Raw genomic sequence first — 15981 nt, 5'->3', positions numbered from 1 at the left:
ACTGGATGAATGGCGTGATGATTGAGTAATACTACAAGCTCTTTTCCCTGCCAAAATAAAAGGGAAAAGAATGGGCAGTGCTAAAATGATGGAATTCTTACGGGAGAGGATAAGATGGAGAAACGAATACCGCAGACAGCATGATGGCGTGGCGTGCTCATGGTTTTGCCCAAGCACACATGCATGCATGCCATCGCCATGCACTCGCCCGAGTAAAATCCTACTAGTAGTATACGTACGTATCCGTATGACCACGCCACGCGATGAAGTACCGGCAGGCGCCGGTACGTACAGTACGCGCGGCGCGTGGCACGGGCATCCCATTCCCGCCATACCGACGACGACGACAGACGGAACGGAAGGTTCACGACGCCGCGCGCGAAAGCGCATGGGATTTTTGCCGCGGTTCCCTCCATATTTTTCTCGAACGAAACCAAACGAAACATGGCGCCGGCCCATCGGAACTTCAACAGCACTATTACTACTACTACTCGCAGCGGCCGGGCGGCCGGGCGAAAGCGAAAGCGAAAGCCAGAAGGCTCGGCTGCAACGGGATTAAAGAAAAGCTGCAGCCGATGGATCGATCGGGTCCGTTCGCCGCTCGCTCACCGCCCGGCGGCGTCAGCCAGCGGCGGGTCCGGGAGAGGACCAGGGGAAAGAGAAGAAGGGGATGGCACAACTTGCGATGGAAGCAAAGTGGGAGGAAGCGGACAGCCGTGCTCCATGCCCACCAACATGCCACAGCCGTGCCGCGCTTTTGGTCTCCCCGCCGCTCCTCCTCCGATCACCCATATCGTCGTATCTCCCCGCCGTAAACGTACGCGCGCCGCGCCATCCCGGCCGTCCGTCCGCTCTGCTTCGCTCCTGGTTCCGGCAGACAGAATCATGGCCGGCAATCAATCCTACTAGTAGATCCAGCATTTACCGCGGTCATATTCTGTATATAACAGATTTACTGCGAACAGCAATCAAGTGTGCAATACTAGGTCTTTTCCACAGCAGCGGATTGGAGCCGGGGAAAGAACAATATTCGGGATCGACAAATCACGCGCCCGGATTTTGTACTTGAATGCAGGAAATAACCCGAAAAATCTCTGACAATTAGGACAAACCAGCAAATTATTAAGCTTTATACATATACTAGTGAAAATCTTTTTTACCCGACAAAGCCATGGCCGGCGCTGTCAAGCAGTACTGTTCTGAAATCTGAAGCCCAAACGGTGGCAGGTAGTAGCAGGGAGGAGGAAGAAAGAAAAAGGCAGAGGTCCCAACTGTGCTTTCCATGGTAGCACGGCGGCCACGAAGCAGCAGTAGCTGCGCCCGCCATCAATGGCTAAAACCAGCAATAATCACGCACTTCCGAACGGAGAAACGCCCGTCCAATTTCCCTTCGCGTCGCTTTGCTGGAGCGTGTGTGTACATTTTCTTTCCGAAACTCGTTTCTTTTCTTCGCCCGGCCCGGCCCGGCGCCGATGGGATTGGATTAGCCCCTCCCCCGGCTCGCCCGGCGCCATTATTCGGTCTCCCTCCCGCCCCTCCATAAGTACCCCGCCCCGCTCGCTCCCACTCCTCAACTTCAACCCCCCACACCACTCGCCAACGCCTCCGCCGCCGTCCACTCGCCTTCTTGCTCTGCCCACCGCGAGCGCGCCCGGAGCGACGATGGCCGCCGCAATGCCACCGCCGCCGCTGCCCGCCCTCCTCGCGGCGCTGCTGCTGCTCCTGGTGGCGCTTCCGCCGGCCGCGGCGCGCGTCCCCGGCGTGTACACGGGCGGCGACTGGCAGAGCGCGCACGCCACCTTCTACGGCGGCAGCGACGCCTCGGGCACCATGGGTACCGTTTTCTTCCTCCCTCCACCGGCAGTTGGTTTCCGCCATCATGTCTTCTGATCTCGTGTTCTTGGTTCCCGCCATCATGTCTTCTGATCTCGTGTTCTTGATCTGGCGTGGCAGGCGGCGCGTGCGGGTACGGGAACCTGTACAGCCAGGGGTACGGGGTGAACAACGCGGCGCTGAGCACGGCGCTGTTCAACGAGGGGGAGAGGTGCGGCGCGTGCTTCGAGATCCGGTGCGTGAACCAGCCCGGGTGGGCGTGGTGCCTGCCGGGGCGGCCGTCCATCGTGGTCACCGCCACCAACTTCTGCCCGCCCAACTACGCGCTGCCCTCGGACGACGGCGGCTGGTGCAACCCGCCCCGCCCCCACTTCGACCTCGCCATGCCCATGTTCCTCCACATGGCCCAGTACCGCGCCGGCATCGTCCCCGTCTCCTACCGCCGGTAACTTTCCCTCCATCCCTCCCTCCCAAATCTCCCGCCACCTTTCCTTCCTATCCTGTCACTTCCCAATTTTTTTACTGCTCCGGAGTCAAATGCGACGCTGTTTCTTGGTCGTAGTATAGTAGAAAACATTCGTCTTGGTTGAAATTTTCTGTTCTTGCGCGGCCAATGGGGAGAGCGCAGGCCCTGCAGCGCGCCCCCCACTTTACCCGGCGCAGAACAGCGATTCCTTTTCTTCGCGTCTTTTAAGACGTCCGTCCTTCCATTCCACAGGAAAAAACGTCCGTCCTTCCATTCCACAGGAAAAAGGAAAAAGAAATGTGCCCTCCGTCCCGTCTGATAATTAACTTCTCTTATTATCCTCGCCGTCGCTTGCACAGTAGTACTAGCATGCGAGTAATAAAGTTCATTATATGGACAAAATCTCCTAGTAGTAGTAAGTTCAACTTGATACGGTAGTAGTAACATGGGCTGTCTCTATTCTGTCCCAAAAATAAATAAATTGATGATACGGTAGATATGTATGGGTGGCACGGCATGGCGATAAATCCCTATAAATCTTGCCGCTTCTTCTACTAGTAGAATCGGTAGCCTTTCTTATCTTCTGAATCTATGTATAGTGAGAACGTGGGCCATAATGAAAGCGGAACGTGACATGACCGGCCGCCATTACTTGTGCGTGTCGTGGTACGAGTAAAAGCGGCCTTGGAAGCGGCGGGCCGCGCTGGTTCCAGCCAACGCCTCCGGCCGGCCGGCGTCATGTGCTTTGACGTCCCTTTCGTCGTCGTGTCAAAGCGGGCGTTAATGCCGCTCAGTAGTACACTGTCTTTGTCACGTTTAGCTTTAAATTTGTCAGCAGTAAGCTGGTGATCTCGACGCTGTTTTTGTCATGATCTCCGGTCGGTGGATCGACAGCTCCGGCGCTCATGCGTGTCCGTCGTGGTTGTGGCACGTATAGTAGCTGCAGTACAACCCACTGTGCAGGGCACAGGGCGCACACACCGAAACCTTTGACCTTTGGTTTCTGGTTTCACTGACAGTCTGACATGGAACGCCCAAGGCCATGCTTCGACTCACCCGGGGGCCGGGGCCATCTCGTCCTTTGGCCCTGTCGTCGACCACGCGTGAACCAGCTCACCCTGCATTGCTCGGTCGGTGGGTCGGTCGTCCTCGCCTCTGCGACACTCCGCCGCACCGTCCCGGCCGCCCACTACCCTGCCCTGGCACCACCCCAAATTTACCATCCTACCCCCACGACCAGATTAACGACTCGCGGCTCATGATTTGCTCACGTGCCATGTACTATATCTATGTGTGTGTGATGTGCTGATGATTTGGCTAACGTGTGATGGATGTTGTTTGTGCGTGTGTGCACAGGGTGGCGTGCCGGAAGTCGGGCGGGGTGCGGTTCACCATCAACGGGTTCAGGTACTTCAACCTGGTGCTGATCACCAACGTGGCGGGGGCCGGGGACCTGGTGCGGGCGAGCGTGAAGGGGTCCAGCACCGGGTGGATGCCCATGTCGCGCAACTGGGGCCAGAACTGGCAGTCCAACTCCGTCCTCGTCGGCCAGCCGCTCTCCTTCCGCGTCACCGCCAGCGACCGCCGCACCTCCACCTCCTGGAACGCCGCCCCACACAACTGGCGCTTCGGCCAGACCTTCGAGGGCAAGAACTTCAGGGTCTAGCTGCCCTTCTTCTCCTTCTCCTTCTCCGGCGCCGGCGATGGATGCGGCGCATGGACGTCGTCTTATATACTACTACATACTAGTGAGCGAGTAATTACTACAGTGAGTGGGCGAGGTTGGTGTGTGGCCTGCGAATGCAGATGCAAGGTGCAAGCAGGTTCATACTAGTAGCAGTCTATCTATCTAGTCTTAATTAGGGTGAAGCTGGGAACTGAAGGGTGGTGGTTGTGTGGAGCGGCGGCTGAAGTGGCTGCAAAGCTGCAGCTGAAGATGGGAGCGGCGAGTGTAGCCCGCAGCTGCTGCTTCTCCGGTGTCCTGTGCCCCGTGTCGTGTCATCTTTGTCTCCATGGCACGCTGCTGGCTGTTACTAGTACTATTTATCATGTCAATCGATCAATCATGGACCTGATTTATATATGTGTCTATCTATCAACCAGCTTGGTCGCTGGGGTTGCAAAGAAGGATAATACTATTACCTCTCTCTGACATGTGCGTGTGCACCAGTATGTATGTGTATGTTTGAGTCTGAGTCGGGCAAATTTGCAGCGCCGTGGCCATCAGTCAGTCCTCCCGGGACAAACGCTGGATGGGAAAAAACGCGTGCAAAGTATGAAAACGGAGGTGAAAAGCGAAGGCACCACCCTGAGTTCCGAAAGCGAACCCTTCGCGCCTTCGCTTTTGCTCGGACGAGCACGGAATGGCGCCAAGGACGAGCCATGGCGCGCCACCGGCCAAGCATGCCGTTTTCACGGTCGGCATCATGGCTTTGCAGCAACCACGTCCTCCTGCTGGCATTGCCGTTGCCTGTCTGGCCTGACCTCGTCGCCGTCCACATCGCCGGGAAAGGCAGGAGCAAGTTTGCAGATCGTCCACGTAGTATCCGAGTCAAACAAACAGGGACGGCGTTGCTCTCACCGGTGATATCTGCTGACGCCCAGCAGGATCACACACACATAACCATCCAGGAGTATGTGTCAAAGTCAAAATGCACGGCAGCAGCCAGTAGTGGACGACACATGCAAGACAGTGAGTACTCGGCAGCATGAGCTCCGCTGCCAAGAATTCAACGACACACAAATACATCCATGTAACTGGCGTACTCAGGACATTTTCAGACCATCACCCTAGCTAGCTACTTCCTCCATCCCATAATATAAGACACTTTTTGACACTACACTAGTGTTAGTGTTGAAAAACATCTTACATTATGGGGCGGCGGGAGTAGATAACACAGGTTCAGACTCTGGGTTGTTCTGAAGTACGCGTGTTCGCGCTGGGCGGTGTCATTCTGCCGGCAGACTTGGGTTCTTGATGCTTCTCTACTGCTTGTTTCTTGCGTGGGTCGCTGGAGTCTTGAACCCCTTCTAGAACAGAGACCACGTAATCCATGGTCGGCCTCATATTAGGTTCGACGTGCAAGCACGCGACAGCAAGGTTGCCGATTTTTCGCGCCCCGTTGAGCGAGTATTGGCCTCCTAGCTTTATATCAACAACACGAAAGATCTTGCGCTTGCTTGTGAGATACGGCCGGGCCCATTCAACAAGACTGCGCTCCGCCTGGGGACGGTTCGTGTCAAGTGCGCGACGACCACACATCATCTCTAGAAGCACAACCCCGAAGCCATATACGTCGCACTTTGCAGTAAGATGGCCTGAATATGGGTAAATTAGTTGAATGGATGTTAATCACATGCTGAATATGAGCTCCTGGTAATAATATAAAAAGTAGGTATATGTTCTTTGCCAAGAACGCAGCATTGCAACATTTGTTCGGTTAAAGTACATTCAGCCGAATTCAAAATGTAAGAAGACTAGAAGAACGCCCGTGCGTTGCAACGGGGCCACATTAACTTTAAGAGTTCAATATTAATCATGTTAATAATACATTTAATATTCTCATACATATCAAGTGACACTGGTGATCTTTTTTGTCAATTTAGCAACGGGCTCAGTTGCAACGGGCTCTTTATACATATCAGACAACTCGCTACTACTTAAACTACAACTATGCCTACCAATATTTTTTTGTCAATTTAGCTCAGCAATAGTGCCTGGCTTAATAGACTGCTTTGCATTCACCCCCTCAAAAGACAGAAAGAACCAACTCAACATGTCAGAAGATTAACAGAAATTTCATTTGTATGGCATGAACATATAGCAGGAGCACCAACACATAGATCAGCAGAGAGCAGAGCACAGCATGCACACACTCAGGCCATCTATATCATACACACACAGCAACGCACACACGCATCACGCTGGCATACACATACAGAAAAGCAGGCACACATGCATCATGCGCATTGGCCGGTGCGACGCACGCAGAGCAAGTACGTACGCACGGAGAGCAAGCTAGCAAGCACGCACGCGTCCAACCCCGCTGCTGCATGCGCTGGCAGAAGGTGAGGCAGCAAGGGAGACTGCACATTGAAGCTGTCCATGCAAGGCTGGAGGTGCTGGGCCGGCGACGGCGGTGTCGGGACGGCGCTTGATTCGTTCCCGGTGGCGTGGAGCTTGGGGCGGCAACGCGGCGATAGCTAGTGCTCGGGGATGGGGGTTTGGGGCGGGGGCAGTCGACCCGATGGCTGGCGAAGTTAACGGGCTCGGGCGGCTGGAAATTCGGCGGGTGGCGGCGGCACAGCGCGAGGATGGGACAGGCGGAAAACCTAGCGGGCGTTCAACTACCAATACCCACGCCTTTTTTTAGGGGAATTGCTTGTGAAAATAACGTGCGACGACGACTTAGCGAGCGGATCCCCTTAAAAAAACATAGCGAGCAGATTCCCTTAAAACTGGTAGAAATGGATACGATTGATGACGTTGATAAATAGTGGTGAATGTTGGCCTAATTTACTATCATCATGCATGGAAACGAATCATCAAGAAAAAAAAATACTTCCTATTACTACACTCATAGGAAGCTTCCTAATCTCTGCTACCAAACAGTTTCTGCCCAAACAAGGAAGGAAAGTTATGGACGTGATTCGGAAGAAAACAAACGTTATGAAGATTAATTAATTTAGATTTGATCTTTAGAGATTGATTGTGATTGATTCTTTTACATAAAGACATTACTAAATAATTTGCGTCAGTATGGAAAGTTCTGATCCGTTCAGTTTTTTTCGTTGTGTGAGAGGGTGAAGTGAAAATAAACCGATGAAGTGGGGGAGGCGACGAAAAAAATCTACGACGGTTAACCTACGAAAAAAAACCAGACGAAAGTGGTGGGACGAAAAAAAAACCTGGAAGCGAGACTACCAACTGCTCCATTAGGAGTAGGGATGAGCTGAAACTACTGACCGGTTAAATGAATGTTTACCGCACGCTGAATATGAGCTCTAGGTAAATTTTACAAAAATGTCAATGCATACTTCTTTGCCAAAGGGTAGCTTGCAACATTTGAAAGCAAATTAAATTGAGTGTAATTCAAAACATGTCATTTGATGGAACAAATTATGGTTGAAGGTAAAAAACTCATAAAACATTTCCCGATATAGTTTGCGTATTCACACCATTGTACATAGTTCACAAAGAAAAGGTATGAATAAATCATAAATTTCATGATGGCACTGGGGCATTAGATATTCAGTATCAGATCCTGACACTGAATGCATTTCAACTGCATGCGTAGCAACTTCAAGAAAGTAATGTTGTTCCAAAAATGGTATCTGCGCAGCAGCAGATTGACAGAAGACGAAACAACTTGTACATTTTTTATTAACTTGTACTCCCTCTGTAAACTAAACTAATATAAGATCGACTGCTATTAACTAGTGCACTAAAAGCTCACTAACACTCAATTGTTCCAGTCATATGCCAGATGTTTTATATCCAAAAGACAAGCAAATGCGCAGAATACTGGCTTCATGAAACACAAAATTGCAAGTCAAAAGTTACCTGTTGACACATATTCTGGAGCTGCATAACCATATGTTCCCATTACCCTTGTGGTCACATGACTGTCTTCACCAACAGGACCATCCTTTGCCAATCCAAAATCAGAGAGTTTTGCAGTATAATCCTGGGCAGTACAATATGCATTCATTTAAGTGTAGAGATCAGATGGTCATAGAGGCTAACTATGCTATATTGACGATTCACTTTCACTTACGGTGTCAAGGAGAATATGAGATGGCTTAAAATCCCTATAGATAACGTTAACCTCCGCATTGTGAAGGTAGGCTAGTCCTTTTGCAGCTCCAAGTGCAACCTTCATCCTTATGTTCCATGAAAGAGGTTCAAAGCCTCCTACATCAAGGATTCATATATAACAAGTTATAAGTAGAAACAGTTTTACAGCGATGACATATGCAAAACGAATAAATGCTCCACGTCCAAGTGTAGCTTACTCCTGAAAAGATGATTGTCCAAGCTCCCACGTGGCATCCACTCATACACCAGCACCCGATACTCATCATCTATGCAGTACCCGATTAACTTCAGAAGGTTGGGATGGCAAAGCCGACCTAGGTAATTAATTTCGGCCTATAAATGGACACATGAAAATGTGAGAAAATATCCATTTTTTTTATTAACACTCATGAAGCTGTGTGTAAATGAATGCAGAAACATCACATAAAGGACAGAGGTGCGAACCATGGGACTTATAAAGTTGCAAATAGGGAATTCAAATACATCACGTAACTATGGCCATATTCGAAAGTGAACTTCAAATAAACATGAATCAACCATGATATCGGCAATAGTAGCAGTATGGATAGTTGTATAGTTTCTTTGACTTCTTTAGTTTTTGGCTTCCTTTTCTTCTTTTGTTTGTTGGCTGTAAGTTTGACGTCATTTAGACCTTTTCTTCTAATACAAAATGATGTACACTTAGGTGTGTATTCGAGAAAAAGAAAAACATGATATCAAGGACAACAGAATGAAATAGAATGCCCTTTATGCTCACCAACCACTCTCCGTGCCCTTGAAAGCCCTCCTGGTTGAGTTTTTTCACAGCAACAGGTATTCCTGTACCGGGTTGGCAAGCTGACAATGTACGCTCATCAAGCCATCCTTTATAGACAGATCCAAACCCTCCTTCGCCGAGCACGCTGTCAGGAGAGAAGTTCCTCGTGGCAAACCTGAGAGCATTATAGCTGAAGGCCTTAACTTTGGCTGACTGCACGATTTCACATCCAGTGTTAGCACTTGAAGAAGTGTTCGCACTTGAAAAGGTGTTCACGCTTGAAGGCTTGGAAGCTGAAAAAGTTTGACTGCTGCCGCCAGTAAGTCTGGAAGCCAAAAAAGTTGGACTGCTGCTGGCAGTAAGACTACTCTCATGTTTACGGCGACTCCTTGAGAACATTCCTGCAGATCATGTCTTCAGTACAGATTCTTCTGAATGATACTTGCATATAAAAGTTACAAAATCAAGACACTATTTTAAATGGAAGTATTATCTGATGAATAAGTTTTTGCATTGATCTATCCCAGGTACTCCCTCCGTTCCGAATTACTTGTCGCAGGTATGGATGTATCTAGATGTATTTTAGTTCTAGATACATCCATTTCTGCGACGAGTAATTTGGAACGGAGGGAGTACATGGTATGATAATCATGTATTGCAAGTTCTGAATGGTTGATTCTACCTTTGTAAAGGAAATTTTGCACAACAACTAGGGACTGGATGAAGAAAGCAATCGTTAGTTGCCCATTATCTGAACAATATGAGCCATGAGAATGCAAATTAGCCATTGCCATCTGTGCCACACAAATCTAGCAATTATTAGTTAACTGGTGTTCCAGAAGTTAATGTGAAGATTGTTTCAAACAGCATAACAAGCAACATAGCAGGAAGCCAGGAATGTTGATTCCTGCGAGTGGTGGTATGCTCCGGACCCAAAAGATAGATAATTATCTGCATCGAGCACTATGGCAAAACGAATATGGTTGAAAACAGAGGGGGTGCCCTCCAAGGTGAGCGGCTTCAGGGCAGCCGCGACGAAGGTGCCGGGGTAGACTCGACACAATGGTCCTCGAGCAGATTGTTAGCTCGTATGACTGGCGGAGAGCTCACCAGTGTTGGATGGCGCAAGGTGGTGCCACCAGGGGAGGCTGTCGCTGCCTTCATAGGCAGCTTTCAAGATGGTCTGGGGTCCGGTTTTCATGGTGGGCCTGGCCCTGGCCCACACAGAGAGGATTCTCCAGCCATATCGCCTATCAGGGGGTCTCCAAGGTGGCGCAGGCGGCGACTCCAGTAACGTAGAAATCCTGATTACGGCAACTGATTAGCGTCAAAGAAAGACAGGTTGAAGAATCAATCAACTCAAGGGAGGAAAAGTTCATACCCGCTATCAGGTTGCTGTCTGTTTTCATCTTCCCCTTCGTACTCATATTCTGTGTTTTCCTCCAGGATCTCACCTAGTTCTTCTATAATTGGTCCTGCATGCCTTGGTGGCGCCATAATTCTATCTTCGTCCTCAAAGAACTTCCAGTTCACCAGTTGATCGTTGATTTTCGGGTTTTTTGGATCATTCCTAACATAAATCCCCAAGGCAGACTCTGTGCCAGCAGCAACTGCACCCACAATTTTTGCGGAGATCTCTTTAAGCCCTGCTAGGTGCTCGATGCAGATAGGTGCAGCATCATGCTGCACTTCATGGGCATTGAAGACTAGATTGAGCTTCCAAAGATTAGGCATCGCACCAGCCTCAAATTTCAACAAAGGTTCACTGCACTTCAACTTGAGGTACTTGAGAGCTGAAAATCCTGCCTTGCTAAAGACAATCCTCTCTGCAGGTGCAGTCCGGATATACAGCGAGAGAGCAGTGAGGGCAGGCAATCCTTTCACGATATCAATGTCACTGTTTGAGAACTCTCTAACTGCTACCTTCAGACTACAGAGTTTGCTGAGTGTTTTGAACCACTTTGGGAGGCTGGGAAAGATGCAAATCCGCGGCAGTAACTCAAGTCTCTCAAGATGGGCTGGAGAAGGGGACACGCTGCTCAAGCCATTGCACGAAATACTCATCCTCGAAGTATTTACGGGAGATGAGCCTAAAGATGTCAGAGTTAGAGATTTGAGGTTGCTGAGTTTCTCGAGAACTGTGCCCAGGTATTTCATGTTGTCCTCCAAATTATCAACTGGGTGTACTGTAGAACAGGTGAGATGAAGATCCTCAAGGTTAACCAGCCCACCAAGGTCCCTCACATTAGCCTGGTTTGGAAGGCGGAGGTGCCGTAATTTCTCCAAATTTCCAATATCTGATGGAACAGCAGATAGTCTTCCATCTATTTGCAGTGTCTCCAAGTATCGTAACCCTTGAATCTTGTCTGGCAAATTGACAGTGATATTACATTCAACCTGGATATATCTCAGTCGACAGAGTTCACCGATTCCAGTGAGGTCAAAGCTCATCTTGTCTTGATCAGCCCAAATATGAAGAATTAGAACTCGAAGAAGGCCATAATCCAGAATGGAAGGTACACATCCAGAAAATCCACAGAAGAAAAGCGATCGGACTTGGGACATTCTGATGCTTTCCGGTATCTTCACACTTTTTGCACCTCCGAACTGGATGGACAGTCGACGAGCCTTGTCAGGAAGCCCTATAGTTGATTCAAGATAGTTCACAGTAATGATGAAATTATTCTCCATGGATTTGTGCCTGATAAGATCCAGTACCATGTGGTTAACTGTACATGACAACACCTCACCGTGATAGTTAGTGTCTACCGGTTGGATCATACCTCTTCTGAGAAGCTCGTTAAAGTAACCATGCTCAGTGTCACTGACAAAACTTTCAGCAACCCATTGCTTCTCCAAATCACCCTTACTGATTGTGTAGCCCTCTGGATACATACCAACATAGAGCAAGCATGTCTTCAAATGAAGTGGAAGCTTATCATATACAAGGATTATAACATCTTTCATCCCATTGGAAGTAGGATTTGTCCTCAAAGTGGAGGGTAGAGAACTTTCTACCTTCTCCCACTGCTGAAATGCAGGGTTTGGTTTGCTTGGGAGCAACAGGCTTGCTATATTTAGAGTTGATAACGGTAAACCACCACATTTCCTGATAATCCTATCCACAACTACTTCGAATTCCTTAGGACAACCACCTTCACATTCAGAGCCAAAAACAGTATCGAAGAATAATTTTCGAGATTCATCGTTAATAAGAGGTTCCAGGTTAAATATGTACTCTGACTCATAACCAGAACATGCCAATGCTACATCCTCAATCTGTGTGGTTGTCAGTATTCTGCTGCAACAATCACCATAAGGAAAAGCACGGCTAATAATATCCCATACTGATGCTGCCCATAAATCATCAACAACAATGAAGTACCTGCAAGATAATTGTGTTCATGTTGAATATAACATATTTAGTTACTATGGGGAGACCAGAGCATGTTTGCCCAAATAAAGTTTACAAGATACCAGACCCTAGTTAGCCAGAGACTTAAAATATGGTTTGCTAAAAATATCTGAAAGTAAATTCTAGCAGCCAAAGAACCTACAATGTGATATCCTCCTCATCAACTCAAGAGATATTGGGCACGATTTCCTTCAGGGAAGCATGACGTGCATCAAGGTATGTACTCCCTCCGTTCCTAAATATAAGTCTTTTTAGAGATTTTAATATGGAGTACATACGGATGTATATAGACATATTCTAGAGTGTAGATTTACTCATTTTGCTCTGTATGTAGTTCATATTGAAATCTCTAAAAAGACTTATATTTAGGATCGGAGGGAGTATTTGCTTGGCACTAGAACCATGAAAACAATTCTTGTTTGAATAAAGCATGGTGCTAACAGTTTGGCATGAGAAAATGGGGAATAGTAATCAATTAATCATGATAAGTAGAAAAATCAGATTCAAAAAAACTTTTACGGGATTCTTTCTCATTGATAACTGTTTTTTTACTTTGAGATCAGTACACTTGTACAAAAGCAAGACTCATTTTTCCTATGCATTTCAAGCAATCTAAAGATCCCCAGCCTAAACTATCAGTTTGTTTTCGAAACAATTGGGAAATACCTTTTCTGATGAAGATGTTTGATGATACAGTCAATAAGGTCCTGCGCATCAGAAAAGGTGTGAGCCCCTGGTGCCTTGATTTGTGAGAGGATGCTGGTGAGAAGCCTCCTCATATCAGGATTCCGGGACACCCGTACAAAAGCCCGGCACTGGAATTCCTCTCCAAACTGATGATATATCGCTCTGGCAACTGTCGTTTTCCCAACTCCTGCAGATCCAAAGATAGGTATCGCCTTGAGCTGTTTCTGCTGGTCGTCGCCCAAAGCAAGCAAGTTGACAAGCTTCTTCATGGGTTCCTCGACACCAACTAGGCTACGGCCGGCGGTCGACACCGGCAGGTCTATCGACAGTCCAGGGGTGTGGCGGCTGGTACTGGCTTGTCCATGGTCAGATTTGATGGCTGTCTCCGGAGCAAGCTGGAAAATTTTGCATCTTTCTCTGGCATCATCCACACGGGCCATTAAATGCGAGAAATCTTGCGCAATCTGGGGCAGGCGCCGCTTCCGCTTACTGGTAACTCCGAATATGGTACTGAGAGGAGCGCTTCTGGCGATGCCGCCGCCGGCACCGGACTGCATAACCTCGTCGAAGAAGTCCTCCGAGTCGTAAGCAAGTTCCCGGACCTCCTTGGCCCACCATTTGGGCGTGAAGCCAGGGTCCAGATCTGCCTCCGGCAAACCCTTGAGGTGGTCGCACAATCCTTCTAGGCCCTCTTTCAGAAGCCGGACCCCGTTCGCACTGAGCCCCTCCGGCAGAGGCTGTTGGGAAGCATCCAGCGAATGGAGTCGCCGGAGGAGGCGACCTATGGGGCCGAGCGAAGCAGTGACGGGATCCTCCATTTTCGCCTCAAGCGGAGCGGAATCAGGATCGTCCTCCGTCTTCACCGGAAGCCAGCAGTTGGCTTTGCATCCCCACCTGAAGTATGCATCTGCCTAACTAATTGTTGCCATGGATGAGAAGTTCCTCTTTTTTCTGAGAACATGGATGAGAATATCGAGAGGCACGAGAAAGCATGCCTGACCGCTGAGGAATCGTGACCAATGGTATGGAAATGGAAGTCTCAATCCCGACGAGCAGGATGTGGGGGTACTTCTCTGGTGGTTGGCCTGGGAAAACAAGCACCACACAAACCACAAGGAGAGAATTCCTTATTTAACACCGTATCTAAATTTTATACCCTATTTAACATCAACAGATGATTTTTGCCCTATCTAACACAGAGTTTAAATTTTATGCTTTTTATGACATTTTTGTCTATTTTAAGCCTCAATGACAACTGAAAAGACCCCTTTACCCCTTATGTTGTATGTTTGTGCGCGCGTGTGTGCTGCTGATGTGTGTGTATGTGCTGCTGCGTGCCTGTGTGCTTGTGTGTGCGTGCGTGTGTATGCTGCTGCGCGTGTTGCTCGATGTGTGCTGTCGCATGATTGCGTGTTTGTGTGTGCGTACATGCTGCTGTGTGTGTGCTGATGCGTGGGTGTGTGTTGTTGTGTGACGTGCGTGTGTGTGTGCTGTGTGCGTGTGTATGTGCTGCCGCTGCATGTGTGTGTATGTGTTGCCACTGTGTGTGTGCTACTGCCCCGTACTGATATTACATGTGTGTGCTACTGTCCCGCACACATACATATCACATGAAGGCAAAATGGTCTTTTCAGATGTTATTTAGTCTTAAAATGGACGAAAGTGTTATAAAGGGCATAAATTTTAGACTTGTGAAGAAAAAGTTTTTCAATGTTAAATAAGGAAACACAATTTAAAATAGTGTTAAATAAGGAATTGTTTCAACCACAAGCATGTTGCATACGGCAATTCTTTAGTTCTGGGACATCAAAAAATATGAAAAAAAAAATTATGAACATTTGTTATGCTGAGCCTACAATTAAGATCAATCCACAAAATTTTAGCACCACAGTATGTTAGGTAAATGACGCAGATCGGGTGACCGATTACTCGTGCGCATCGGTCTCGCGCCACACGTCTAGTGGGACTCACGCGAGCAGAGTCTTATCCTTCTCACGTCCACATGTTTTTCCCTCTTGTGCCGCACTGCATCTTCTTCTTTCACGCAGCACCAACACCCATGTGATGCCACGTGCCCTCGCACCGCGTCCTCTCGCTCTCTCACGAATCGTCCTCGGCCGAGCTCCGGCCGGTCCGTCGCGGGAGCCAGGTGGCGTCATATGTGTCGCGAGCGGGCCACCAATGGTGTTGCGAGGGTTGCGACGCCTCCAGCGAGCTTCATGTCACGTCCAATTTTTTTTTCAAATTAGGATGTGAATATAATATTCATGTGCATAACGTGATTTCAGTGCATTTTGGAACTTTTTGGAATTAATTTGGCTATTTTAGGAAACCCTAAATTGATTTTGGGATTTATTTAATAGCCATATTAAATCCATTTTGCATAAATAGATGTTCAAGATTTGCATCATGGTTGATTTTTTTCTATGATCTACATGATCCCTAAGTATTTGTTTAAATTTTCTGAAGTTCAAAGGATTTGAATTCAAATGAATTTGAGCCAATTCAAATCTTGTAGAAAAAGAAAAAGAAATCCAACCCAATTTGCCGAGCAGCCACTGTTGAACACGTAGTGCTACTTTGAATCACTTCATATGTGTAGTTTATAAAAAGGAAAATGTTATTGCTCCTTCTCTCTCTCTCACTTCTTTTGGTGCCTCTATGACACATCATTTTTTTTACAACTCCGTGTTGCATTTGTTTTTTTCTCTCAAGGTAGAAGCAACACCTTACAATGGCGATCTGTACGCTTTTCTCAACCTCATTTAAATGCAAACATAGCTCTAGCTATGACCATGAAAAGAAACTATATATGATGTCTTCGACATAGCCATGAAAAAACAATGATCTATGTAGCATGTATTATGATGAACCAAAGCATATGACAATGACTACTCATATCTAGTCATGTAACATAAATGTTAGTAGTGCATGACAAATTATTCTGAATGGTTATGAAAATGCCATAAGTAGATAGGTATGGTGGTTGTTTTATGGATATGTTG

The 15981-nt window shown here is 47.9% G+C and overlaps 2 protein-coding genes across 3 annotated transcripts; one reads left to right on the top strand and one right to left on the bottom strand.

The window, feature by feature from the left end:
• Positions 1–1550: 1550 nt before the first annotated feature.
• On the top strand, positions 1551–4453 carry LOC125511186 (expansin-A7). The gene is made up of 3 exons (XM_048676488.1): positions 1551–1834; positions 1954–2278; positions 3656–4453. Exons 1-3 carry the CDS (start codon positions 1663–1665, stop codon positions 3963–3965), a joined length of 807 nt encoding a protein of 268 aa, XP_048532445.1. The 5' UTR covers positions 1551–1662; the 3' UTR covers positions 3966–4453.
• Positions 4454–4971: 518 nt separating this feature from the next.
• Positions 4972–14038, bottom strand: LOC125511184 (disease resistance protein RGA5-like). Of its 2 annotated transcripts, XM_048676486.1 has the most exons (9): positions 12956–14038; positions 10256–12259; positions 9985–10178; positions 9557–9625; positions 8875–9275; positions 8315–8450; positions 8077–8213; positions 7863–7986; positions 4972–5617 (listed from the first exon to the last, which is right to left on the bottom strand). In XM_048676486.1, exons 1-9 carry the CDS (start codon positions 13792–13794, stop codon positions 5202–5204), a joined length of 4320 nt encoding a protein of 1439 aa, XP_048532443.1. In that variant the 5' UTR covers positions 13795–14038; the 3' UTR covers positions 4972–5201. The 2 variants fall into 2 exon arrangements, with proteins under 2 accessions (XP_048532443.1, XP_048532444.1); XM_048676487.1 differs by lacking the exon at positions 9557–9625 and having other exon boundaries at positions 12956–13886.
• Between the last annotated feature and the right edge of the window lie 1943 nt (positions 14039–15981).

This window comes from Triticum urartu, chromosome 5 (assembly GCF_003073215.2).
Source record: "Triticum urartu cultivar G1812 chromosome 5, Tu2.1, whole genome shotgun sequence".
Taxonomy (NCBI): domain Eukaryota; kingdom Viridiplantae; phylum Streptophyta; class Magnoliopsida; order Poales; family Poaceae; genus Triticum; species Triticum urartu.
Note: the sequence above shows the minus strand (reverse complement) of the source record. Positions and strands in the feature narration are given on the sequence as shown.